Source organism: Juglans regia, chromosome 13 (assembly GCF_001411555.2).
Source record: "Juglans regia cultivar Chandler chromosome 13, Walnut 2.0, whole genome shotgun sequence".
Taxonomy (NCBI): Eukaryota; Viridiplantae; Streptophyta; class Magnoliopsida; order Fagales; family Juglandaceae; genus Juglans; species Juglans regia.
This window is the reverse complement of record NC_049913.1, coordinates 36,757,676-36,785,388: the sequence shown is the minus strand read 5'-3', so window position 1 is coordinate 36,785,388 and position 27,713 is coordinate 36,757,676. Positions and strand designations below refer to the sequence as shown.

The following is a 27,713-nucleotide window of genomic DNA, read 5'->3' as shown; positions in this document are numbered from 1 at the left end:
TTTTTAAAAAACCCAATCTCCAATTGTCGTTCGCCTCCCTCTTCTAAACAATTCTCTGCTTCATTCTCAAGCTATCCTCTCTCTCTCTCTCTCTATAAAATCCTCTGCCTCTCTCTGTCCAAACTAATTCGTCTAATCTCTCTCCACCTTTCAAGAATCTTCATCTCTCCTAGGGTTTTCGCTTCGGGTTTTAGTTTCCGTTTTGGGTGCGTACGGTCACTAGGGTTTATCAGTGAGTGTATATTCTTGGGGGGCGATGGCGGCCGAGAAGCTTAGGGACTTGAGCCAGCCGATCGACGTGGCCTTGCTCGATGCTACCGTCGCGGCCTTCTATGGCACCGGATCTAAGGAAGAGGTGAGAGATTTCTTCCTCCCTTATCGCTCTCTTTTCTGTTTGCTTCCCCAGAAACTGCAGGAAAATTGAAAGCTCAATATTCGAAGGCACGTTAACGAATATCTTCGAGTTTGCTTCAAAGAAGCTATGCGAATACTTGTCTTTATGCAGTCTCTCTCCCCCCAATGAATGCTGGAAAATGAGGGAAATTATAACTCTTCATTTTAGGGTTCAGTGCGTATGAACTCTTCAGTTTTTCTGGGTTTATTACTCATGAACTCTTCTTCAATTGGTCGTGGGGATTTTGTTATACCTGTGGTGTAGTTTGAGTGTGTTTCCTCGTGTAACAAGTCGGTGTTTTAGGTTGCTTTGAGGCATTGCAATCTGAGCTTTATTGTTCGATTTCTACAAATAGAGAAATTTCGTTGGGGTTGTACAGTTTGCCTTCTTAAACCTTATGTCGGTTTTCTAATTAAAATAAGTTATTTTTCGTGGGAACTACTGCAATTCAAGAACCGATGGGCGTCTTTATTTTTGTGGAATTGTTTTCCACCATAAATTTAACATCGTCGGCTCGTTTCTGAGGCTCTCATTTTCTTCCTCTGCAATTCTTGTAGACCATCATTACATATATCCGCACTGTTTGCTCCTAACTTGTAACTAGGTTTTCTCTGTTGTATACTTCCTGTCTACTTGGCCTATGCCTATTTACTTGTTTCAATAAAATTTATGTTACTTATAAAAAAAATGTATATATACATATATATATATCCGCACTGTTAATTCTGTTCGCGCACTTCTCTTTAATCTGGATTCACTGTCTGTCGGTGATGCAGAGGACAGCAGCGGACCAAATTTTGCGGGACTTACAAAATAATCCAGATATGTGGCTTCAAGTTATGCACGTCCTACAGAACACAAAGCACCTCAACACCAAGTTCTTTGCCTTGCAGGTTGGTAGGCTTTTGTGTATAACAACTCATGCTAGCGCATTGATTTTTACAAAGTTCTCTCTCTATCTTTTGATACATGTTTAATTTAATTTAGGTAAATGGTAAATCCGGTTGTGCAAATTTTTCTTTTTTTCTTTCTTCTTGATTATTAAGGCATATTTTAAGAGGAAATTAATATTAATAGCACGAATAGTCTTTTGGGAACCATTAATCACGATTCTATAATATATGTGACTCAGGGGGAACAGTCTGTTTGAGGTCAATACCAAAATTTTCACGATGAGTCTGGGCTTTGATTGTTTAGCCATGAGTGCCTCTTCTGTAAATGCTAGTATAGACTTCTGAAAACCTTGTTAAGGTAGATGAATTGAGTTGCCACGTTAAATTTAGCCTCACAGTATCTAAAAAAGATGGTGGTTGGATTGCCAATAAAAAAAGAAAAAGAAAAAGATGGTGTTCAGATGTAAACTTTGTTTGGATTTGTGGAGCTATATCAGTATAGATAAATGGTAGTTACAGATGGTTTGAGTTCTCTTAATCTGAATGCAAAGCCAAAAAATCTTAATGTAAAATATTTGGAAATGATAACATTTTGAATCCACAATCCTTAAGAAAGGTGACGAGATTCAAACCTACTGTCGGCCAGCCCCTGACCTGCAAGTTTGGGTGGCTGGTTTAGCATCCCTTGTTGCCTCTGTGCCCAAAACTGATGCAATATCTTTGAATGAACTTTAGTCATAATGAATTAACACCTTTGTGTTTTGCTTTCTGAACATGGAAAAGTTTTAGATTTGTGCCAAGGGAAAGCTTGAATGTAAGGTTAGCTTCGAGAAAATTGTCTGGAGTGTTTATTGAGCCCTAGATGCTCAGCAACAAAGTTCTTTTTTGTTTACATGATCTCTTATTGAGGCAAGCATTTAACCATGAAAGACACATTCTTTTAAGTCTTTGATTCTGGATTGTAAATAATTAGATCCTTCATATTGAGCAATTAATTGATTGATGATAGTTTCTATTTTGTTGAATTGGATCCAGTTGACTCAATTGAGAGGGCCAAGATACTTGATACATTCTTTTGTATACTCAATCAATTCTATTTCCCTTGCCTACTTATAATTTGATGGAAGAAAGGAGGTGATATTTTATATGTTTCAATCAAAATAGGGTCTTTCCCGCATGAGTTATTTACATGTCCAAAAAACTCCCATATACTCGAGCCTTTGTCTATTTTATGCTCAATAATTTTTTTTTTATTGATAAAAAAAAGCAGCGCCTGGATTCGTTGCAAATAACTTTGCTTGCAAATTTTGCTGACATGAAAGCATTAGAAAGAAACTTATTTGAACTTCAAAGTCTATGTATGTAGCTAAAATGAAGTGGTTTATAGTCTTGCATGTATCCAAAAATATTGAAAATATTCCATAGACCTTGTGCTTGAACCTTCAAAAGCATCTTAAATGTTTTTTTGAATGTGTATATCTGTTGCCTTTATTAATTAGTGTATTCTTTGAAACTTGCATGCTTTTTAAGGATAAACATCTAATATCTCTATCAGTCTTGTGCTTTTGTTGAAGGTTTGAATGTAAATTTTTTTCTCTCTCCTAAAATATTTTCTCTCCATACATTTCTTGTTTCGTTGGTTTTTTCTTGCCGTTGGTAGTGGTGCGTTAATGGCAACATCTCCTTGTGGAGATTAGTGTATTAGTCCAGTTTGGGTTACCGTCTTGGTTGGCTTTGATGGGGCTGTGCGGAGAGGTTGTTATTGATCAGAAGCTATTTGAGTTAAAAAAGGAGAATGAAAGGTGGTAGAGAATCACAGAGAGTAGTCGTCGTGTGGTGAAATGTATTTTCTTGGATCTTGAAGCCCTGGGGTGGTTGGGTTCTATGCTGAGGGAATGTGTAGCATCATTGGGCTCTTCAAAGTCCCTGAGAACTCGTAGAAAAGGAAATATTGTGTTAATGGTGCAGAGGGGTTGTAATAATAATGGTAGATTTATCTTCCTCTCGGAGTTTGGGCGTGATAAGAAGAGAGGCCTGTTAGTGGTGCCGGAAGGAAGGAAGGAAGGAAGGGGGGAGGGGTGGAGGAACTTTGGAGAAGGTATAGCCGCGAGTGCTGTGGTGCCAGGCGTGGCCATTTCAGAGATTGTGCAGAGTCGTGGGGGAGATGACAACGTATTGTTGGGGTCAAATGAGGAAAATATTCTAAGGGTGTTGGGTGATATGGAGGAAAAATTTGGACTCTTTTAGATGAAATATATTGGCTGAAATGTTGCGTCAAGGGAAAGAAGGTGCTGAAGATGGGCTTGGGCTGTGATTTGGGCTATATTGAAGGGGCTTGGGCTGTGATTTGGGCCAGAGGGAGATGGGCGCAGGAAGGGGTAATGTGGAGTTGTTTGGGATGGTGATGGATATTGGGTTGGGCCAGACTGTAGGCCTAAAGAAAGGGTGGAGGGCTTAGCAACGGGCGATGCCAGATATTTCTGCACATGGGCCGAGTCTTTCTCCGGTGGCATCGATAAGTGCCTCGCCGGTTTCCACACCGGCACATAAAGAATCGCCGGTCATGGTCGACCACCACGGTGAGCCGGTAGAGTCATTTCGACGGGAGGATTTGGAGGACGGCGAGATGGTAGAGGAGCTGGTAGTGGTTGAGACCATGAGGGTTGACTTCCCGTCGTCGTCAGATGGGTTTTTGTTGGAGAGTGCTCAGACTCAGCCGTGCGTGGTGGTCGAAGGTCTAGATGTTGGTCCTGTGCAGTTAGCTTCGGCAGAGGATGGGTATTTGGTTGATTTCCCATTGCTGCCTCGTGGGCTGTCTTTGGAAAATGCACAGATGTAGTCGTGCGTGGTGGACGGAGGCCCAGAGGTGATTCCTATGCAGTCAGTTTTGTCGGAGCATGGCCCTTCATTACTAGGGTCTCTAATAGGCTATATATCACTGGAGATGAGTTCTGTTGAGGGGAATAAGTTTAGGGATGGGGTCGAGGAACTGAAATTTTTTGCTCCTGCCAGTGGGGAATCAGATTCAGTGTGTGTATCGGAATTGGTTTTATTTGTTCCTGCCAATACTGGTGAGGGGGCCATTCTAACTCCTTTGTGTACACTTCCTCCAGCTCTAATTATGGGAGTTGTTCGTCGAATTGGGTTTTCAAGAAGGTAGAGGTGATTCAAGTTGTCATTGGGGTTTCGTTTGGAGGTTATGAAGAACAATTTAAGGCTATCCTTGTAGCACTTGAGGCTAGCCATTCGAAGTCAGCCACAAAGCGGGATAGGGAACTTAAAAGGCTAACTTGTTCCATTAATTATGATGTGAAAGAAGGGAGTGACGGAAGAGACAGATCGAAAGGGAGGGGCAATATAGTTTCTTATGAAGCATAAGATTTTATCATGGAATGTACTAGGCTCAATGATCGCAATAAACACCTTCGTATCAAATCATTATTGCGGATGTGGAAGGGTGATGTGGTGTGTTTTCAAGAACTCATTGATAGGAAAATTGTGTGAAGTTTATGGGGGTGCTCGTATGTGGGTTGGACTTATTTGGCCTCTTTGGAAGCCTCAGGTGGAGTGTTACTTATGTGGGATAAAAGAGTGGTTAAGTCGATTGAGGAGTGTATTGGAGATTTCTCGATTGCAACTTGATTAAAAAATGTGGTTGATGGATGGGAATGGGTATTTGTAGGCTCCTATGGTCCTAACGTGGGTAGGGACAAGAGAAGGTTGTGAGAGGAGTTGGCGGGCTTATTCTCGTTATGGGATGTGCCGTGGTATATGGGGGTGATTTTAACACTATTTGATATTTGATATCTTAGTGAGCAATTAGGGCACTGTTGAAATTCTATGGCCATGGAAGAATTCTGCGAGTTCATCTTTGATCTGGACCTCATGGATCTCTCCCTAGTAGGGGGAGAGTACACTTAGTCAAATGGGCGGGTTTGGTTGAGATTAGATAGATTCCTTGTATCTCCTTCGTGGGAAGCTCAATATCTGGAAGTAAGTCAGAAATGACTAGCTCGAGTCAGTTCAGATTATTTTCCTATCCTTTTGTATTGTGGCGATATTCACAGGGGGTGCCGGTATTTTAAGTTTGAAAACATGTGGCTAACAATGGATGGGTTTGTAGAGATGGTACGTGCTCGGTGGTCTTCATATCAGTTTATTGGTATTCCAAGTTACATTCTTGCAAGCAAGTTGAATGCACTGAAACAAGACTTGAAGAAGTGGAATTTGAAGGTTTTTGGTCACATTGACAATCAAAAGTCTTCACTGTTGGAGGAACTATAAGAGCTAGAGGATAAAGAGTTATTGAGAAATAATTCGGAGGAGGTGTTATTGAGGAAGGGCATGGTTATGGCAAACTTGGAGAGAGTTTTGTTGTTAGAGGGGACTTAATGGCGTAAAAAATCTAGGGCTCTTTGATTGAAAGAAGGTGATAGGTCTACGAAGTTTTTTCACAAAGTGGCTAATTCACATTGGCGTAACAATGCTATTGAGTCACTTCAATTAGGTTTTCATGTGCTTTCTTCTCCTCCCGAGCTAGAAAACCATATAGTACATTACTATGAGAACCTTCTCACAAAATCGGTTCCTTGGAAGCCAAAGCTTGATGCCTTGCATTTTGAGGCAATTGACTTGCAGAGTGTGAGTTTTTTGGAGAGACCTTTCGTTGAAGAAGAGATTTACAAGGTCATATCTGGCATGACTAAGGATAAAGCATCGGGGTTGGATGGTTTTTCAATGGGTTCCTTTCAAACTTGTTGGGACATTGTGAAAGGTGATGTTATACAGGTTTTCAGTGAATTTCACTCTTTTCAAAAGTTTAGAAAATCCCTTAATGCGACCTTTATTGCTCTCATTCCTAAGAAAGACGGGGTTTTGACTATTGAAAACTTTCGGCCTGTAAGTCTGGTTAGTAGCATATATAAAATTATCTCGAAGGTTTCTTGCTAACCGGCTTAGTCTGGAGTTGGAACATTTTCTTTCAAAATCTCAGAATGCATTTATTCGTGGGAGACAAATTCTTGATTCAGTACTAATTGCAAATGAGTGCTTGGACCACAGATTACGGGAGGGAGGTTTAGGTGTTTTGTGCAAGCTTGACATGAAGAAGGCATATGATCATGTGATCTGGGAATTTCTCTTATATTTGCTTGAGAGATGTGATTTTGGGGATAGGTGGATTTCATTGATGCGTCATTGTATTTCAACAGCCCGGTCCTCAGTTTTTGTTAACGGCACACCCGTTGGTTTTTTTGATAGTTCGCGTTGTTTGCGGCAGGGAGATCCTCTATCTCCTCTTTTTTTTGTTATAGTTATGGAGGCTTGAAGTAGGATGGTGCAGACTACTGTTGGGGGAGGTTTCTTATCTGACTTTCAGGTGGGCAATGGTTCTGGTGGCCCTATTATCATCTCACACCTTTTTGCAGATGATACGTTAGTTTTTTGTGAAGCGAATGGTAGCCAGATCCAAACTCTACTAGCACTGTTACTTTGCTTTGAAGTAGGGTTAGGGCTAAAGGTGAATATGGGCAAGTCTGAGATGGTTCCTGTGGGCGCGGTCTCTAATATCCTTCGTTTAGCTAGCCTCCTGGGTTGTAAGGTGTCTTCTTTCTTAAGGAAATATCTGGGGTTTCCGCTGGAAGTAACTTTTAAGAATAGAGCTATATGGGATGGGGTGGTGGAGAAGATAGAAAAAATGTTGGCTGGCCGGAAACATGTGTATTTATCAAAAGGGGGGCCTCACTCTTATTAAGCGTACTCTCACTAACCTTCCCACTTATTTTTTATCTTTGTTTTCTATGCCTGTAGGGGTGGTGAACAGAATGGAGAAACTCTTTAGGGCGTTGTTATGGAGAGGCATGGGGGAGGAGAAGAAATTTCATCTGCTTAGATGAAAGATTGTATGTGCCTCAGTCGTGAATGAGGGGGTTGGAAGTGTGTAACTTGAGAACTTTTAATAAAACTTTATTAGGAAAATGGCTTTTGAGATATCATTTGGAGAGGGGATCATTGTGGAAGGATATTATTGATGCTAGATATGGTGTCGCCTAGGTTGGTTGGTGCTCTAATGAAGTGAGATGGGGGTATGGTGTTCGTTTATGGAAGTATATAAGGGGTGACCATGCTTTGTAAATCAAATTCGCTTTGTAGTTGGTGAGGGCAATCGAATAAGATTTTGGCGGGATGTGTGGTGTGGAGACCAAGGATTGGAAAGGTCTTTTTCGGCTTTATACCTTATTGCAGGTAATAGGGAGGCTTCAGTGGCGGACGTGCAGTTATTTTCTCATGGTGCGCACCAGTGGAATATTCTTTTTAATAGGGATTTCTATGATTGAGAATTATTTATTGTTTCAGACTTTTTCAGCTTACTATGTTCCACGGAGACTCTTATGGCACATCGAGATAGTTTGAAGTAGAGGTCTAATAATCGCAAGATATGTATAGTTAAGGCGTATTATAGCATCTTGACAATATTCCATTTCCCTGGAAGAATATATGGAGGTCTCGTGTGCCTTCTAAAGTAGTTTTTTTTGTTTGGAATGCTACTCTTGAGAAGATATTGACCACGGATAACCTGAGGAAGAGAAGATGTGTAGTGTTGGATTGGTGCTACTTGTGTAAAAAAATAGAGAATTTGTGGACCATCTCTTACTACACTGTGAGGTAACAAGGGTGTTATGGGATAGGATCTTTCAAAGGGTTGATGTTGCTTGGGTTATGCCTATGAGGGTGGTGGATTTGTTGGGTTGTTGGACAAAGTTGCAAGGCTGTCATCAAGTGGTAGCAATGTGGAAGATGATTTCATTGTGCATTATGTGGTGTATTTGGATGGAAATGAATGTGCGTTGCTTTGAAGATAAGGAACGCACAATGACTGAGTTGAAAATTTTTTTTCTCCACACTCTAATGTGTTGATTTTCCACTATTATATTGCATGGGGACAATGTTCAGGATTTCTTGTCTTTAATTTATCGTTTTTAGAATGTATTTAGGAGTTCTTATGTATACTTCTTGTGTACATGGACTATGCCTATTTCATTCATATATATAATATCTATCTTTTACTGATAAAAAAAAATGTTTTTTTGATAAGGAAGGTAATTCTATTCATGGAGCAAAGGGGCACAAGCTAAGTATGTAGGAAGCATACAATAAGAAACACCTTACTATTGGGGGATGGGGAAGAACACTATTCCATAAAATCTAGAAAGCTAGAGGAATAAAAGCCATTCTACTCTACCATCTAATCATAAAGAGAATTGAACGTAGTGACTGTCAATTCTAACATTTTCCTTTCACATTCTTCAAAGGTCCAAGCATCCTTAAACATTAGGGGACCATCCTCAAAATAACTAAATCGCTACGACAACTAAGTTGTTTTAACTGCACAAGGGGTCTGAAATTTGTCCTTAAATTTTTAAACCATAGTTTTGACTGCTGATCGGCATATTTATCTTTGGGCTTCAATTATAGGTTTTAGAAGGTGTTATAAAGTATCGGTGGAATGCATTGCCTGTTGAACAGCGAGATGGAATGAAAAACTACATATCTGAAGTTATTGTGCAGGTATAATTTGTGTAGTGATTTTTTAGGTGTATTTTAGTTGATGTTATACATAATTTTTATTGTGATCTAATGCTTCCTCTTACCCCCTTTTCTCGCTTAGCTCTCAAGTAATGAGGCTTCTTTTCGAATGGAAAGGCTGTATGTCAACAAGCTCAATGTTATATTGGTTCAGGTATGCTTTGTTTAATCTCCCCCAACATACTGTTTGGAGGAGTTGATTAATGTTGTCTTTGATGTTACCTAATTTCTCATAGTGTGCAAGGGGTACGTACTATGACAAGTAGAGGGATGCTTATTACTATTATTATTTTTCTTTCTGGCTTTTGTTGGATCGGACATGTTTTGTAATTTTTAGCTGAATCTGATTGAGTTGTAGATGTTTTGACCTTCTTTAAAAGAAGTATTGGCTTTAGTTCATGTTATTGTAATAAGGTGTATTCAATATACAGATATTGAAGCATGAATGGCCTGTCAAATGGCGAAGCTTTATTCCTGATCTTGTTGCAGCAGCTAAAACTAGTGAAACAATTTGTGAGAATTGCATGACTATATTGAAAGTAAGTCTATTGCTATATGCCTATTCATTTAATTTGGGTGTGGAATATGTAGGTGACATAATTTGTTGGTTTTCAGCTTCTAAGTGAAGAGGTTTTTGATTTCTCAAGGGGAGAGATGACTCAACAGAAGATCAAAGATCTTAAACAGTCGTTGAACAGGTAATTGCTGGATGGAGTTTGAATCAGTAGGGATAATGATTCACATGACACTTTCTTGTTTTTTTTTTATAAGTAAGAAGATATTTTATTAATATTGAAATAGGCATAACCCACTACACAGGAAGCATACAAGTAAGCCTAGTTAGGACCACACTTTTATAAGTGTCATCTTCATTTGGTAGAAATTAACAAAACATTTTTTTTAATCGTATGAAAGTGTCTTTTATGTGGATCCACTAAGTCCATTCTTCTATATTTTTGGCATGTGCTTCTTTTAGATTTTTCCATGACTACCTTTTCTATCATTTATATATTACCTTTATACTTGCAAATGACGGAGAAAGTCTCTTTCTGACAAATATGTTCTGGTTGTTTACAGTGAATTTCAACTTATTCATGAGTTATGCTTATATGTACTATCAGCATCTCAGAGAGCTGAGCTTATACGCACTACATTATCCACATTGCATGCTTTCCTTTCATGGATTCCCTTGGGTTATATTTTTGAGTCCCCATTGGTATGCACATTCTTCTTGTGTTGTGGATGTTTTCCCTATTTGAGAAATTACATTTGTACTTACATTCCATATTCTGTTTGTGTCTTAGCTTGAGACACTCCTAAAACTTTTTCCAGTGCCATCATATCGGAATCTTACCCTTCAATGTTTAACAGAGGTACATCATTCTTCCATTGTATCAAGATTAGTTTTTAATCTTTGATTGTTGAGTGATGAATTTTTTTCTTTTCTGCTTTTATGTTTTTGTTTTGCAGGTCGCAGCCCTTAATTTTGGGGACTTCTACAATGTGCAGTATGTTAAGATGAATAGTATATTTATGGTGCAGTTACAGGTCTGTCTGAACATAACCATTACTACAATTTTGATCTGCAACTGAATTTCTGATGTCTGGGTCTTGTGGATACATTCTTAAGACTATTCCTGATAATTATATCATTTTCAGTTTTTATTACCTTTGATTAATTTTTATTTATTGGGATTTTTTGGATATTATACAGGCCATCCTTCCCCGTACAACAAACATCCCAGAAGCTTATGCACATGGATCTAGTGAGGAGCAGGTAAGTGTTTTTAATGTTGATTAGGGCACAAAGCCTAATGTTATCTGTGCTTGTAACTAAGTTTGTATTTTTGTTGTTATTTCAGGCATTTATTCAGAACTTGGCACTGTTTTTTACCTCATTCTACAAGGTAAATGTTTTTGCCCATCGCATGGAAGGATGTTATACGAAAAATTTAACCATATATACAAAAAACCAATGGTAATATGGGCATTGTTTTGTGTTGTGCCTTGGCAGTTCCCTCATGGTAGGGATGTGTCAATCATGTAAGAGTGGCATTAATTCCTTGTTTTCTCCTTAAAATTTGGATAGGCATTGGGCAATGCACAACCACTTTTATGTATATCAATTAAGTCTTGCACGCTCACATTTGTTGTTTATAAAAAGGAATCATATAGTTCCTAACAAGAGGCACTGGGCCATGCACAACCGCTTTTATGCATACCTATTAAGGCTCACACGCTTACATTTGTTGTTTATAAAAAAGGGAATCATATAGTTTCTCATGAATCTGTTGAGGCTTGTGTGCTCACTTTTGTTGTTTATAAAAATGGAATCATATAGTTCCTAACAAGAGATACTGGGCCATGCACAATCGCTTTTTTGCATATCTATTAAGGCTCGTGCGCTCACATTTGTTGTTTATAAAAAAAGGTATCATATAGTTTCTCATATAATTAGATTCAACTGAACACCTAGTCACTAAGGCTGTATTTGGATGTTGAACTGAGTTGAGTTGAGATGATAAAATATTGTTAGAATATTATGTTTTAATATTATTATTATTTTGAGATTTGAAAAAGTTAAATTATTTATTATATTTTGTGTTGAAATTTGAAAAAATTGTAATGATGAGTTGAGATGAGTTGAGATAAGTTTGATAACCAAACGTACCATAAAAAGTAAAAAGTTCTTTGCTTGGAAGTATGCTAGTTAATCTAAACATGCGCATGTGAACATATGTGTTGTGTACAGTTGTATGTCTATTTGTGTCCTTGTATGTATATAAATGCTAGTGTTAACTATCTAAAAATAAATAAATACTAGTGTTTATTAGTTTATATGATTGAATCATTGCTCTATTCTAATGATTGTATTGCTGAAACTTTCCTAGTTAGATTGGATGGAATAGATTGGCAGGTCACATAGGATGTGCCTATTCTTTTTGCACCATATGTTTAGTTCTCTTGCCCACCAATTGTGCCTGGAGCCTTTCATAACCATCTTTCTCACAACCTCCTTTTTATGTAGTTTCATATCCGGGTGCTGGAAACCACTCAAGAGAATATAGCTGCCTTGCTAATGGGTCTTGAATATCTTATTAGCATCTCATATGTGGATGACACAGAGGTTTTTAAGGTATATATATCTCTCTCACCCACATTTACACTAAATTTCCATACTTAAAACTCTCCTACTTCGTTGTATGAATTGAACAGGTTTGCTTGGACTATTGGAATTCCTTGGTTTTAGAACTGTTTGAGGCTGAGGCACACCATAATCTTGATAATCCTGCAGTTGCAGCTGCAAATATGATGGGACTGCAGGTATTTGTGGATATGTTAAGATGAATTGTTTATCCCTTTGGCATGAGAGGTTCTGCATCAAAATTTGGAAGAGTTGAAGTTTGATTTTTAAATATTTCTTTGTTCACCAACTCTCCCACAAACTTCTTGCACTAGTTTCCACAAAACTTCACAATGATGGTAGTCAGAGTTGGTGAAAGTGCTGGGCACACAAGCACAAATACCGCCTAAAGCCTAGGCGCAAGCACAAAGTGCAAGCGCATGCCTGATTGAAGAACTCCATAAAATACATTAAAAAGGTTTAGAAAACAAGATGGTAATGTATTTAGCCTATTAACTCAATTGATTAGAGTATTATGCTACATGAGAATCAAGTTATCGACTAATTACAAAAAATTTAAGAGAATTGCTACAATTACAAAGATATTTCATAAAAGTAAACTTACAAACTGATGTGACTTTATGTGATATGTTGATCTATTTTATAATAAAAATAACTTTTAAAGTGAGAATCTTCCCTAGGGCAGCTGTCCAAACAAAAACTCACTCTATGCGTAGCCTTGACCCTTCAAATACTTGTCCAATGAGAGGAAGTTTTAGCACATGGATATATGAATTCTTTCCTTTTTAATATCTATCAACTTGATTCTTATGTTATTTATTTATTTTTATGATAAATTGCAAAGATGCCATTGCTCCCTGGAATAGTTGATGGCCTTGGTCCGCAACTTCTGCAAAGGCGGCAACTATATGCTGGCCCAATGTCTAAGTTGAGAATGCTCATGATCTGTCGAATGGCTAAGCCTGAAGAGGTTCTCATAGTTGAAGATGAAAATGGGAATATTGTTCGTGAAACCATGAAAGACAATGATGTTCTTGTTCAATATAAGGTAACAAACCTGGTTTTGATGATACCTGAATATTGTCTGTAATTTTGAAGCCATAGGGGTGCATATTTTCTTCTTTTGGAATTCCATGCTTCACAACTTTCAATCTGCCAGCCCTCTCCTTTCTCATCCGCTTTAAAAAAATAAAGATAAAAATAAAAGAAAAGAAAGAACATGCATTTTGTTAATGCCTTTCGGATGAATAATATGCTCTAGACTGTTAAGAAAGATGGCCTCACACACGAATTTTATGTAATGAAATATTTGTTTTATGTGAGGAGTTAGGTGCATTTAGCATGATATGGAGTATAGTTTCTACTTACATGCCACAAATCTGTTGATATTCGTTAACCACAAGTGCATTGACTTCTTGGAATGTTAACTCTTAATTAAATATGCCCATTTCTTATTGGTTGGCTTCTTGATCCTAAATGTGTTCACCATAGAGAATTTCTGTATAAATCTACGTCTGTTTTATCAGGATCTATAATAAATGAAAGTTCACTGTTGCAGATCATGAGGGAGACACTTATCTATTTGTCACATCTTGACCATGAGGACACTGAAAAACAGGTAAAGGATTATGATAGCAGTTGTACATTCCATGTTTTCGTCTAACAGATATTGTGATGCTGTTCCCTCAGACATATCTATACCATGGTTTCACTAACGGCATAAAGCTATGCGCACAAATAGCTGTGGTTATATATATATTTTTTTTGCCATCGGTAATTGAAAAAATAAAATTTACTTCCCAGAAATTGAATCTCTGAATTTTAACAAAAATACGGAAGAGAAGTGTGTTAAAGCATTTTTTTTATCTCTTTTAAAACCAGATAGCTTGTTCACCCCCACCCCTCAGGATTAGTCCTTTCCATATTGCACAAAATATGGAAAAATATGCTTTTGTCCACTGGTTTAGTTGTGCCCCTACAAAATGGGGTACATTTGATTTGACTGCGAATCCCCTTCCTATACGATATTCTAACGATCATGCTTCTCTGTTTTTTCTGTTGGAAGATGTTGAAAAAATTAAGTAAACAACTGAGTGGAGAGGATTGGACATGGAACAACTTGAACACGTTATGCTGGGCAATAGGATCTATATCTGGCTCCATGATGGAAGAACAGGTATGTTTTATGTTGTCTTCCTTGAAAATAAAAGATTAGCCTTGCATTTTTTATTATTTCTGAGATGCATGTCAGAAATGAATTTTTACTTGCTCCTCTGCTTCCTAGTTATCCAAGTCTGTGTGACAGGTTTGACTAATAAAATTTTTACTTGCGAATCAAATTTCAAGTGGTATAGAACATGGGTAGTTATGCCTTCTTTGTAAGTAGGTTACTCAAAACGAGATATTTATGGTTGTATGTCGTATGCCACTCTCCTTGAACGTGTTAGGCTATACATATATTAAAACTCTTCTTTCTTTTTTTTTCCTCTTTTTTTTATTTTTATTTTTATTTTTTTTATGCAGTATGCATATATTAATACATTTGATGTACTCATGCAATTCATATTTTCGGTTAGAAATTAATATGTTACCAGGTTGACCTAAAGTGGATGTTTCATAATTGTAGCTCAAGTTTGCTAAAACTTTTTGTAAGATTTGAGTAACCTAAAATATAGTTCAAAAGGATAAATAGGATGTGGAAAATGTAGAAATATTTGGATTGACGAAGTTTTTATTGTTTGGAACAAAAGTGTTTTGGGTTGATTAATCCTTAACATTGTTCATTTGGCTAGCAGTGTATATTCCTAATCCTGTCCACTGCCTTTTTATGCAAATTGTCTTTTGTTATCTCCACCATTGGATTATGTGTACTCATATCTATTATGCATTGGGCATATCATCAATCAATTTCTGGTAACTTTTCAAATCACAAACATTTGATACGATCGATCAATCAAGTGCTGATTGGTTAGAAATGATGTTTGAAGAGGTAGAGGTGCTTAAAGTGCTAAAAGGAATGGACAACGATAAAGCGCGGGGGCCAGATGGATTTTCCATGGCATTTTTTCAGGTATGTTGGGACATTCTCAAGGAGGATGTTATGAAGGTTTTTGCCTAATTTCACACACATGAAATTCGAGAAAAGCGTTAATGCAACTTTCATAGCCCTTATTCCGAAGAAGGCAGTCGGTGGAGGTGAAAGACTTTCACCTATAAGTCTTGTGAGTGGAGTGTATAAGATCATATCCAAGGTTCTTGCCAACCTTATGAGCACGGTCTTGGACAAGATCATTTTGAAGCCTCAAAATGCTTTTGTTAAGGGGAGACAGATTTTGGATTTGGTACTAATAGCAAACGAATGTTTGGACAGTAGAATTAGATTCGACACGCCAGGTATCCTTTGCAAACTAGATATGGAAAAGGCTTTTGATCATGTTAATTGGGACTTCTTGGTTTATGTTCTTGGCAAATTTGGCTTTGGGAAGAGGTGGCAATTGGATGAAGTATTGCTTCACAATCACTAGATTCTCGGTGTTGGTTAATGGCGCTGCTGAGGGTTTTTTCAATAGCTCTCATGGATTGAGACAAGGAGATCCTTTATCTCCTCTTCTCTCTGTCTTAGTCATAGATGTACTGAGTAGAATGATAAAGGCAGCCGGGGATGGGTCTTATTTATTTGGATTTTCAGTGGGCGGTACTTCTTTTGGGAGCGTCAATGTATCTCATTTTCTTTTCGCTGACGATACTTAAAATTTTTTTTTTTATAAGTAAAAAATATTATGTATTAGAGGAGAAACCAAGGACACTGGATGTATACAAGAAAACACATTGCCCAAAATGACCAAAAAATCTCCTAATGACCCAAAAAGCCCGTGAAAAGAACAACCCAAAATACACCAGACCGGTCCCCAACCATTGTTTCTCGTAGAACTAAAACTCTACCCGAACACTCAACCCCAAACCCTTGATTTCCCGTCTTCACAATGCCCTCCCTCTAGGCTTCCCTCTAGTTGAGCTACCACCCTTTAATTTTTTGCGAGCAGGATTCTAATCAAATCGGTTCATTGAGAGCTCTCTTGCTTTGTTTTGAAGCTTCTTCGGCCTTAAGGTGAATTTGTCCAAATGGGAACTAGTTCCAATTGGCTTGGTAAATCATATTGGAGACTTGGCTGAAATTTTTGGTTGTAAGGTATCTTCTTTGCCTCTTGGTCTTCTTTTGGGGCTCCTCATAAATCCAAAGCAATATGGGATGGCAAGATTGAAAAAATTGAGAATAGATTGGCGGGTTGAAAAAGAATGTATTTATCTAAAGGGGGAAGAATCACTCTTATTAAGAGCATGTTATCTAACCTACCTATGTACTTCCTTTCATTATTCTCTATCCCGGCTGGTGTGGCTAATAGGATACTTCCGAATTTTCCGTGTTTTCTTGTGGGGCGGATTGGGACAAGATTTGCACTCGCCTACCTTGTGGAGGCCTGGGGATTAGAAAGCGAGGCTTTATGGAGTACCATGGTTGATGCCAAATTCGGAAGTCCTTGGGGAGGCTGGATTTCTAATGAAGGGCGAGGATCATATGGTGTGGGTGTATGGAAATTTATTAGGAAGGGCTGAGAGGATTTCATTCGTAATTTTAGATTTGTGGCGCGGGGCATGGAAATAGAGTTAGATTCTGGGTTGATGTTTGGTGTGGTGATGCTGCCTTAAAGGAGACTTTTCGTTCTCTTTTCAGAATTGCATTGCATAAGGAAGCCTCTATTGCTGATTACATGGACTCTTCGAATGACTTGCTGCAGTGGAATGTGTCATTTACCAGAGCAGTTCAAGATTGGGAAGTGGGAGACATCTCTGATTTCTACAGCACCTTGTACGCACTGAATTTGGAACATGGCGTGAGGACAACTTGTTGTGAACACACCCTGGGAACAAGAAATTTTTGGTTCATTCTTTATATAAGGCTGTGTCTACCCACTCTCCTCAGAACTTCCCTTGGAAGCACATTTGGAAGAGCAAAGTGCTTCTAAAAGTTGCTTTCTTCGGTTGGCTGGCCTCTCATGGTAAAATTTTGACCATAGACAAGCTGAGGAAGCGTGGTTTCTTCATAATGGATTGGTGCTTCATGTGCAAAAGGAATAGCGAATCGATGGACCATCTTCTTCTTCATTGTGATGTGGCGAAGGCTCTATGGGCTGAAGTCTTCTTAAGGCTGGACATCAGCCAAAAATGTGGTGAACCTATTGGCTTGTTGGAGCGAAAGACGGGGAAACCGTCAAGTAGCAGATGTTTGGAAGATGGTGCCCTTATGTCTTATGTGGTGTATATGGAATGCGAGGAATGGAAGATGTTTTGAAAATAGAGAACATTCATTGGAGGGGATTACCGGATTAGAGACTCATTTTTCCAAACTGTGTTACTTTGGGCTAAGACTATCGTATTAGATGGGGGTAATTTTAGTGACTTGTATGCGTCTTTTTTCGTTCGTAGGCTGTAATTAGGCATTTCTCACTTGTATACCACCTGTGTACTCGGGCTATGCCTAGTTATGAAGATCAATAAACTTTATTAACTTTTAAAAAAAAATCACAAACATATTTTTTCCTTGAAAATTTTTTATATGGATCACACTGTATGGATGGGATATCTCCTAACATCTGTTGAACTTGATATTTGATCGAGTGTGGTATGAGAAGAGCATGTAGCCTTGTAATCTGACTTTGTGTGTGGCATAATATAGTAAATAAGGTCATTATTCTGTCATTGCTCTTTTTTTTTTTTTTTTTTTTTTTCTGTACTAGAATAACGTGCATACAGGCTCCATTTTTTTCTGAATGCAAACTCTATCCATGTGAAGATGAGTCTATCCACTGAATATGGTCCTTTGCTTGTACAATTGTTTGATTGGTGCTATAATATGAGTTCACATTTTTATGTGTCCCGTGTACTTGGGCTAATGCCCATTCCTCATCGATAAATTTTTTATATACTGATAAAAAAACATGTGTTGACATTTCTTACCTTCACTTTGGCAGGAAAACAGATTCTTGGTGATGGTGATTCGTGATTTACTGAATTTATGTGAAATCACAAAAGGGAAAGATAATAAAGCTGTTATTGCAAGTAACATTATGTATGTGTACCCACTGTAAACGGCTCTCAGTGCATTTGCTACTGGTCCCTACCCTGCATTTTCCAATCAGGCATTCCACATTTTGATGCTTCCATCATTTTAGTTGAACATTCTAGAGAATCAAATTTCTTTATTTCTTGTATTTCATTAGCTTAATGGTACATTTCATGAGTTCATCAACATGTTATGCCTAATTGAAAATTGGGGGAGCCATGACAACCTAATTTAGGGAATGTGATGATAAAAGAACTCAACTGTGGGGAATATATCATATATTGCTTAGTATTGACATGTACCAACTTTTCAATTTTGTAATTGTCACCTTTGTTGGCAGGTATGTTGTTGGACAGTATCCTAGGTTTTTGAGAGCGCATTGGAAATTCTTGAAAACTGTTGTGAACAAGTTGTTTGAGTTCATGCATGAAACTCATCCAGGAGTTCAGGTTATTGTTGCTTTTATGATTTTTTTTTTGTGTGCAGATCTTGATTCAATTTCACCCAATAAGATGACAGAATGTGTGTTGTTTCAATTCTCTCAGAAAGTTATGTGCTTGCTTAGTTCCTCAGAGTGTTCTGTGCAGAAGTCATATATTAGGATGTTATGATTAATGGTGTACGACGTGTTACCAAGAAAAGGAAATGGTGTACGACTTGTAAAAATTAGGGCTGGCAATTCATGTTTCCGGGTCCATGTTTGTGTCGTGTCAAGTCATAGACATTTGTTTATATGGGTCAACCCGAACGCAATCTATTAAGCTAATCGCATCAAACTTTCAAACTCTAATCCAACCCATTCAAATAACAGGTTGTGTCGTGTTACTTGTTTTGACCCGTTTACTAATTAATTAGACATAGGTCAACACAAAATGACTCGGTTTAACCTGTTTCATGTAAATGAGTTGAACTAACACGCATAACCTATTTGACCTGATTAATATAATTTCACATAAAAGTTAAAATCTATATTTATTAGTAGTCACAATATCTTTTAAAAAAAAAAATAAGACTACCTACTAACATAAAATATCAATGTTTTCGAAATTTTAACCTATAATAAAACCAATATTACAAACCCTACAATAACAAATATAAGCATAGGTCTAGAATTATAATCCCAACAAGAAAAATATAAGCATATTGAGAAATATCAACATTACAACTCAACAATAGTAAATTTGTAATTTTGAGATACTTATAAAAAAAAGTTGTAATTTTGAAATAAAATTCAAATGGGTTATTGCGGGTTGATTTCGGGTTAAGCGGGTTGACCCGTTTATTAATCGTGTCTTAATGGGTCAACTTGTTTTGACCCAGACTCCCTAATTTTGTGATGTGTTCGTGTTGAGCTTACGGGTTGTGTCACATATTTTCACCCCTAGTACAAATTGATTTTTTGGTACTAATTGTTGGTGTTAATGAAAAGTTTGATGTCTAAATAACTTTCTAAATTTCCTTCATTCTGTATTAAAGGTGAGACAACTTTTTAGCTCTAAAATTTGTAGAAACAGTAGGATCAGTTATCATTCTTTCTTTTATGTATGAGACATCAGACTTTTTATTTTCTGGTAAGTATGAGACGATTGCATTTTCAAACAATGATATAATTGCATTGATTTATATTAACTACAAGTTTTTCTTATGTGGAAAAGATTTATGTTGTGGTATCATATGCATGCTCCCTTTTAATCTTTAAAAGCCATTAAGGATATGCTGCTGACATGTTTTATAAAAAAAAAGAAGCTTTTTATGGTCTATTTTTCCTTTATTTTTCTTTTTGAGTTTTCGGGGGGCTGGAATGGCTGTCAAGAAAGTGTGCGATGTACACATTGTTCGAAAGGTGTCTTTCTGCATAATCAACTTTTGTAAAGAGATAAATAAGAATGTAGTCATGTTTTTAATATCTAGTCTATTCAACAAAATATGAGATAAAGGTTGAAGTCCAGCTTAAAGGTTTCCTGTGATCTCATGTATTTAGAGAACATAGATAACTGTGTATGTGTATTTGTATCCTTGTCCCCATTGTGTCTGTATATATTGGACATCATATGTAATGTCTTTTGTATAATATGTGTCAAAAACTTAATTCCACTAATAGTAGAGAAGTAGAGTTCTCTTACCTCTTGTCCCTTTTGAGGGCACTATTCCTTGATCTGACTTATAGTTGATTAATGAGCGGTTTTATTTGCATCCCTCAGCCAATCCTGATCTAGTGGTGGACTCCACTTTGAAGCATGATGTGTAAGAGTAATCAGTAATCATGTATTCATGCTTGATTTGTAATTATTAATTCAACAACATAGAAATGATTGGAGAAGTTTAGTCTAAATTCTTTTATAAGGAATACTAATTTTATTAAAAAAAACGTAAAAAAAGCGCATTCCGAGTACAACGATATATGTACAAGAAAATCTTCTAGCTTGAAGTAGAAAAAGATACAATATTTAGCATGGAGAGAATCCATATTCTCTTAAAAAGAAAGAGGTTGTTATTATAAGGAATAAGGGCATTATAGAAACAACGGACATTAAATGTCTATTTAGAAGTCCGTTGGACATCATAGATGTCCAGTCTGAATGTAGAAGGTTCCTGCTCCTTTTTCTATCTTCTCCCTTCTTTAACCCTTTGCATAATGGTGCTTGTAGATGGAAAGCTCTGGACTGATTTAGTGTTGCTCTGTTTCTGATGCATATTATAGAGTTAGCCCTAACCTTTCCAATATACCACTAATGAAACTGCTTTCAACGGTAAAAAAAATTTCAAATCAATTGCAAGTTCTTCTACACTGTCTGGGCTATGTCAAAAAGTGTATAGAATTATGCTTCTGATATATCTAAAAAAAAGTATGTACACTTTTGATGTTATGTTATGAATTTTATCTTGGACATAACTAAGGTGTGTCTGATTTTTTTTCTCCTTTTCAACATGTGCAAATCTCTAATTTTAATTTATTTTATTTGTGTTGTTTTTGCATGCTCATGCTTTATTTTTACCCTTGTGTTGAATCTACTTCAGGATATGGCCTGTGACACATTCTTAAAAATCATTCAGAAGTGCAAGCGTAAATTCGTAATTGTACAGGTACACGTTGCTTTAAAATTTGCCTTATTTTGGTTAGCATTAAGAATCTCATATACTTCTGGTAAGAGTAATTTATGTTAATTTGCTGCACATTGATTATGTGCTTCTCTTGTTCTCAGGTTGGAGAGAACGAACCGTTTGTATCCGAACTTCTATCAGGCCTCGCAACAACAATTGTTGATCTTGAGCCTCACCAGATCCATACATTTTATGAATCTGTACGTATTTTATGTCCCAAGCAATTCTGTATTGTAGAGATTTTGATGTGCTACGTTTTAACACCCCATTTTTTTTTTTTTTTTTTTTCCAGGTTGGTCACATGATACAAGCAGAATCAGATCCCCAGAAACGGGAAGAATACCTTCAGAGGTTGATGGAGCTACCAAATCAGGTATGCCTGGAATTGGAGTTTGATTTTTCAGAAGAAATGCCTGGCTCGCTCTCTTATGCACTTGGAAGCATGCATATATACACATTCTGCACAAGTTTTTTTTTTTTTTATTGTTTTTGATCTTGTGGGCCATGGTATTTTGCCCCCTTTTGTGGGTGTAGAAATGGGGTGAGATTATAGGGCAGGCACGCCAAAGTGTTGATTTCCTGAAGGATCAAGATGTAATCCGGACCGTGCTTAATATTTTGCAGGTATTGTTTTTTAATCAACCTTGTAACTTCCATTGGATCTCTGAGTGGTACTTGATGTGGTATTTTGAATCTGATGCTCATTGGAAGCATTCGTTTGCATATTATGTATTCATTAATAGATGTTATTCTCATATGGCTTTATGAGTCTTAGGGGATGCTTAGAGAATGAGATGAGAATTTTGTGAATGTTTGTGAATAGTAGTGAGATAGTTTGAGTTAAATATTTATTGGGTTTTGAGAAAGGAGAGAGAAAATGTTGAATAAAAAATATTATAAAGTTAAAATATTGGTAGAATATAATTTTTTTAATATAATTTTTGTTTTGGGATTTGAAAAAGTTATATTGTTTCTTGTTTTTTATTTAGAAATTTGTGAAAGTTGTAATGATTAGTTTGAAAGTGTTTGTGTTTGAATGATGTTTGGAAAGAAAATAAGATGAGATGGGATGAGATGAGATGTAAATTGTTTCCAAACATCCCCTTAGTGGTGCATCAGTTGTAAAATCTAAGAACGGCAATTCCATCCATTTTACGAAGGCCCTGCATCATATGCTAATTGGCTTAGGTTGGGAAGTCTTAACCAGGTGGGCAGGCACAGGCTTGAGTTTATGCCTATCTTGTGTTTGGCAAAGGCAGGCTGAAGGGTCCCGCCCTATCTCAACCCAAGAATAAATACTAAATTGCTCTTGGTTGTTTTTTAACTTCTTCTTTTCACTCTCATGTGAATGTACCTATGTACATAGTTATATTGTATAAAATTTGTATAGGTTTCTATTGGAATCCAGTATGTTTCTTTTGTGTATTTTGTTGGGTTTGTCTTTTTTATAGCATCTTTCAAAATTGTTTTGTCAGTAAAATTCGCGTTTACTTATTTAAATAAACACCTTTCCAAAGTTTGGTTTGAATTTGGGCTATTTGGATGTTGATAGAATGTAAGAAAAAAAAAATAACGTTTTGGTGTTTTGGCATAGTCTTGCTTTTTTAGGCTGGGGCTATCAGGTGGCATGGGAATGGGTATATTATTTTGGGTATCAAATGATGCCCCACCTAGACAACGTTGGTATAGATGTTAATGCTTGTTAAGCAGGGAAGCGATGGGGCTGTGGACATCTTCCCTTCCCTTGTGCTTTTGATTTTAATAGTTTGTATTTTCACATTGTATAAATTAAGGAAAATGTTGGCTTTCCATGATAGGTGAGACATTTTGAAGGAACAAAATAATATATTTGGCCCTTTTTTATTTTTTTTAACAAGGGTTGTATTACTACTAAGTACATTATCAACTTGCAAACTAGAAATGAAAATTTTCCCTTTTTTCCTTTTTAAGTCCTAAAACTTGTTACCAACTACCTTGTTATTTTTTCTGTTATGAGACTTCTCTATTGAATTTTCAATTCCTTTTAGTGAGTTTTGAATTTGCTCCTGTGGCCCTTGTCTGTCAGATTATTTCTGTTAATTTTTGTGCCTGTTCAAGGATTGAATGTGCTTTGAAGAAGTGATTGTTGCAATTTTCAGACAAATACAAGCGTTGCCACTTCACTTGGAACGCATTTCTTATCTCAAATTTCTCTGATCTTTTTGGACATGCTTAACGTGTACAGGTATTGTAACCTATATTTATGTTTATAACTGTTTATAGATGTTGGTTTTGTTGCCTTTGTTATGAATTGGTTTGCTTTATCCATGGTTTTTGCAATTGTAATAGATTTCAATGGCTTGAATAGCCATGATTTTCTTGTATTGCTGGACAGTCATGCTTAGGGGTGACTCTTGTATATGTCTGGCGTACTTGGGCTATGCCTATTTATTTCATAAAATCCTTGTTTTACTGATAAGAAAAATGTTATCCTTGGTCTTTGATTTTCTGTAACAGAATGTACAGTGAGCTGATATCAAGTAGCATTGCAGAAGGAGGGCCCTTTGCATCTAAAACATCCTATGTAAAACTATTGCGGTAAACATAATTAGTTTGTGGATTCTCCATCTGTTTTTCCATATAATATCTTATAAATCTAGGCTTTAATCTCATTTATGAATCAGGTCAGTTAAAAGGGAGACTCTTAAGCTCATTGAAACGTTCTTGGACAAGGCTGAAGATCAACCACAGATTGGAAAGCAATTTGTGCCCCCAATGATGGATCCTGTTCTTGGTGACTATGCTAGGAATTTGCCCGATGCTAGAGAATCAGAAGTTCTGTCACTTTTTGCCACAATAATAAATAAGTATGGTATCTTTCCTTGTTAAAAGAAGTATGGCATCTTTTCTCATTATGTTGGCCTTCCACATTTTTCTTTTATTTTGTTGAGGTGAATCAAAGGTCTTGCAATTGAAAATGACAACCTATGACTCTATTAGACCCGCAACAGATTATTCCATATATGTTCTTTTCTTCAGCTGGAAAAATATCACTTGATGAACACCCCTCCAACCGTTTAGATAAGAGTGTAATCCCATCAGCCCTTGGAATCATCTGACTTTATTCTGATCCTTTCTAGAAAGCAAACATCCTTTCTATCTCAATGCCCCAATTCTCCAAGTAAAAGATATAGAATTCAGCACAGCATCTTTTCTTGATGTCTCATTTTTCATGTCCTTTGTATATAGGTATAAAGCTGCAATGATAGATGATGTACCTCGCATATTCGAGGCAGTTTTTCAGTGCACATTGGAGGTGAGGATTTAACTAATATATTTTCTAGTTTTAAATTACTTTTTTCAACTCAGTTCAGTGCTGACAACATTTTTACCATGGGCCATGATGTTAGTTGAACCTAATTTTTAGAATATTTTCTTTCCCAAATTGGTATGAACTAAGGTTGGACAGCATTCTAGAGTTTTTTGAAAATTGAATGTCTGTCCAACTGTTTTAAAGTTCACTAATATCGTGTTACCTCTCGTATACTCCCTCGTACTTGGGCTATGCATATTCTTATTGATATAATCTTTTACTCATAAAAAAAATATCACGCCGATGTTATAAAGTACTGTATTCATCAATTTGCTTTTCAAGCAGCCTATACAGTTGTACTTTTTTTTAATATTTCAAGTTCTCTCTTGTTATATCCATTAATTTGATTTTCTCTATCTCATTTATTTATTTATTCTTGAGTTTGTGCAATGTTGGTATCAAAGTGTGCCCATGGCATAGGATGTTGCTTTGCATGTTCTATTCACACTGGGTTATGAGGGGAGAGAAGATGTATTAGTATTGTTTCCAAAAAACCACTTGATGTTTAGCTCACTCCTTGTATGTTTGCTCTGCCCTGCAGATGATTACAAAAAACTTTGAAGATTACCCAGAGCATCGTCTCAAGTTTTTTTCTTTACTTCGAGCAATTGCTACACATTGTTTTCCTGCATTGATTCGTTTATCAAGTCAGGTTTGTGTTAAAAAGTCTCCCTCTGTTGAAGCTGTTGCTTCATATATATTTTTAAGATACAATCATACAATGTTATTTTGCTGGATTTTGTTTGGTGTTTGTTTTCACAATGATGTTTTAGTCATTCCAAAGGCCTTACCAATTTATTGTTGGTCCTTGTCTTTTTTTTTTTTTTTTCCTTGCAGCAACTAAAGCTTGTCATGGATTCCATTATATGGGCATTTCGGCACACAGAAAGGAATATAGCTGAAACTGGGCTGAACCTTTTATTGGAAATGTTGAAAAACTTTCAGGTGTAGTTTATTATTTTACTAGTTGGTTTGTCAGCATCAAGGACACTAACAGTATTTTTGGTATATCGACAGAATTCTGAGTTCTGTAATCAATTCTACCGAACATACTTTCTATCAATTGAGCAAGAAATATTTGCTGTCTTGACGGACACCTTTCATAAGCCTGGGTTCAAGTTGCATGTACTTGTGCTTCAACACTTGTTTTGCCTGGTAATGTATCTTATAGTACCTTCACTAGTCAAATAGCATACAGTTCATATTGATTGACATTGTCTTTTTTCTTTCTGCAGGTGGAGTCTGGTGCATTGACGGAGCCTTTGTGGGATGTTGCTACGGTTCCTTACCAATACCCGAATAACACAATGTTTGTTCGTGAGTACACCATAAAACTACTGAGCACATCATTCCCTAACATGACTGCATCAGAGGTATGTGAGAAATGAAACTTCATCACTCTCCTCTCTCTTTCCCCTGGCTGCATGCTAAGTTGAAGGAAATTTTCAGGTCACTCAATTTGTAAATGGGCTATTTGAATCAAGAAATGAGCTCTCCTCATTTAAGGATCACATAAGAGACTTCCTTGTGCAATCAAAAGAATTTTCTGCTCAGGTAATCATCTGAGACAGTTGATGTTGCATAAGATACCTGATTAAAATAATTTTTTGTTTACCTATAATTTTTTATATTCTATTTTACGTGTTATATATTTTTGCTTGTTTTAAAGGTTAGGATTGTTTTCGTTTGAATGTTTATTTGTTCTTGTGGTGGTTGAGTTTCATTTGTTGGAAAGTCTTGCTCACTCGAGCTAGTGCTTATTTGGAATTCTTAATGGTAATAAGATTGAGAATTAAGTTGATATATTGAAATTGATTTTTTAATCAAACTTCTTTCACAAGTAAGTTTATATAAATAGTTTATATATTTATATAAATTAGAGTTTTCATATGTGAGAAAAATAGTGTATATGCTCCACATGATGATGCTGCTTTACCACATGATGTGGCTGTTAGAGTTGTTGCATTCCCTGTGATATACAATCAATTTTTTTTCTCTGTTGTATGGATTATGTATTACTACTTGTATAAAAAAATTGTATGGATTATGTGATATTGGTAATGAGCAACTGCCTTGTCAGTTTTTGTTGTTACAGGTATGTTTAGTTTTTAATAGTTATTTTATATTTATTTTTGCCAACTTAGCTTATAAAAAAAATAACTTAACCATTTCCTATATGAATCGCTTTCCAAGTGGATGGTTAAAACATCTAGCTTGAGGAACTGCATTGTCGTGCACCGGTTTGTTCTGTTATTCTTGATTCTTTTTCTGTTGAAGTAGTGATAAATGTTGTATGGTACTTGTAAATGCTCAAAATCCTCTGCAGGACAATAAAGACCTTTATGCTGAGGAAGCCGCTGCTCAGAGAGAGAGAGAGCGACAACGGATGCTTTCTATTCCTGGGCTTATTGCCCCCAATGAGATACAGGATGAGATGTTGGACACATAAGATGGCTAATCGCGCGAGGGATCTAACCTCGTGCGCTTCTGTAACTTGAGTTGCAATGGGGCACCTTGATTCCTTCGTATATCAGATTCTGTAGATGCATGGTCCGTGGACAGGAAAACAGCAAGCAATTTTGCCCATTGTTGTGTCCCTCCTGTTCCCCAGGATTTTCTTATTGAAACTGGTATAAATTACTGAGGTGCTTGGGCGAAAAGGTTTGGGTGCTGGCGATACTGCCAATTTGTCTCCTCCTGGCTGGGTGTAGATGATCTAGTTGCTAATGTAGGGAGAAATTTGAGTTTGAGTCAGTGTAGGGGTTTTGCTGGATCCAGCTTGATATTGTGTTTGCAGGATGAGATGCGGACTATTTAAATGGTTCATCACCAAGTATCGATGATTCGGCGTAACGTATACTAACCGTGGAGGCTTGTGCAGAAATTCCTTTGGTTCATAGAATGTGATATTTTTTTATTTTTGCTTTAGGGCAACTCTTCCTAGATTTTTTTTAAATCCCTACAGGTTTTAGTGAAATTCAAGTATTGGTTGCAGTTAATTCAGGGTAATCTCTTGGGTTTACGTTATGCTGGCTATATATATATATATATATATATATTTTTTTTTTAATTTTTATTTCCTATAGTATTGTCTATTTTATTGACACCTTTTGTTTTTTTCC

At 36.7% G+C, this 27,713-nt stretch overlaps 1 protein-coding gene across 1 annotated transcript; it reads left to right on the top strand.

The window, feature by feature from the left end:
- LOC109021370 (protein EXPORTIN 1A-like) lies at positions 1-27,613 on the top strand. The gene is made up of 32 exons (XM_019003987.2): positions 1-355; positions 1,171-1,287; positions 8,761-8,853; positions 8,954-9,025; positions 9,303-9,410; positions 9,487-9,569; positions 9,949-10,087; positions 10,176-10,244; positions 10,342-10,419; positions 10,586-10,648; positions 10,734-10,778; positions 11,900-12,007; positions 12,088-12,195; positions 12,861-13,064; positions 13,575-13,634; positions 14,082-14,192; positions 18,046-18,143; positions 18,478-18,586; positions 21,156-21,221; positions 21,341-21,439; positions 21,532-21,612; positions 21,774-21,863; positions 23,378-23,463; positions 23,736-23,816; positions 23,903-24,085; positions 24,468-24,534; positions 25,133-25,243; positions 25,429-25,536; positions 25,609-25,746; positions 25,827-25,964; positions 26,041-26,145; positions 26,918-27,613. The coding sequence occupies exons 1-32, from the start codon at positions 257-259 to the stop codon at positions 27,038-27,040; spliced, it is 3,240 nt and encodes a 1,079-aa protein (XP_018859532.1). The 5' UTR covers positions 1-256; the 3' UTR covers positions 27,041-27,613.
- The last annotated feature ends 100 nt before the right edge of the window (positions 27,614-27,713 follow it).

Excerpts from the sequence above, each read along its gene's own strand:
- LOC109021370 (XM_019003987.2), top strand. The coding sequence starts at position 257 with ATGGCGGCCGAGAAGCTTAGGGACTTGAGCCAGCCGATCGACGTGGCC. Across the intron at positions 18,587-21,155 it reads AAACTCATCCAGGAGTTCAG|GATATGGCCTGTGACACATT; the intron begins GTTATTGTTGCT and ends AATCTACTTCAG. Across the intron at positions 26,146-26,917 it reads CAAAAGAATTTTCTGCTCAG|GACAATAAAGACCTTTATGC; the intron begins GTAATCATCTGA and ends AATCCTCTGCAG.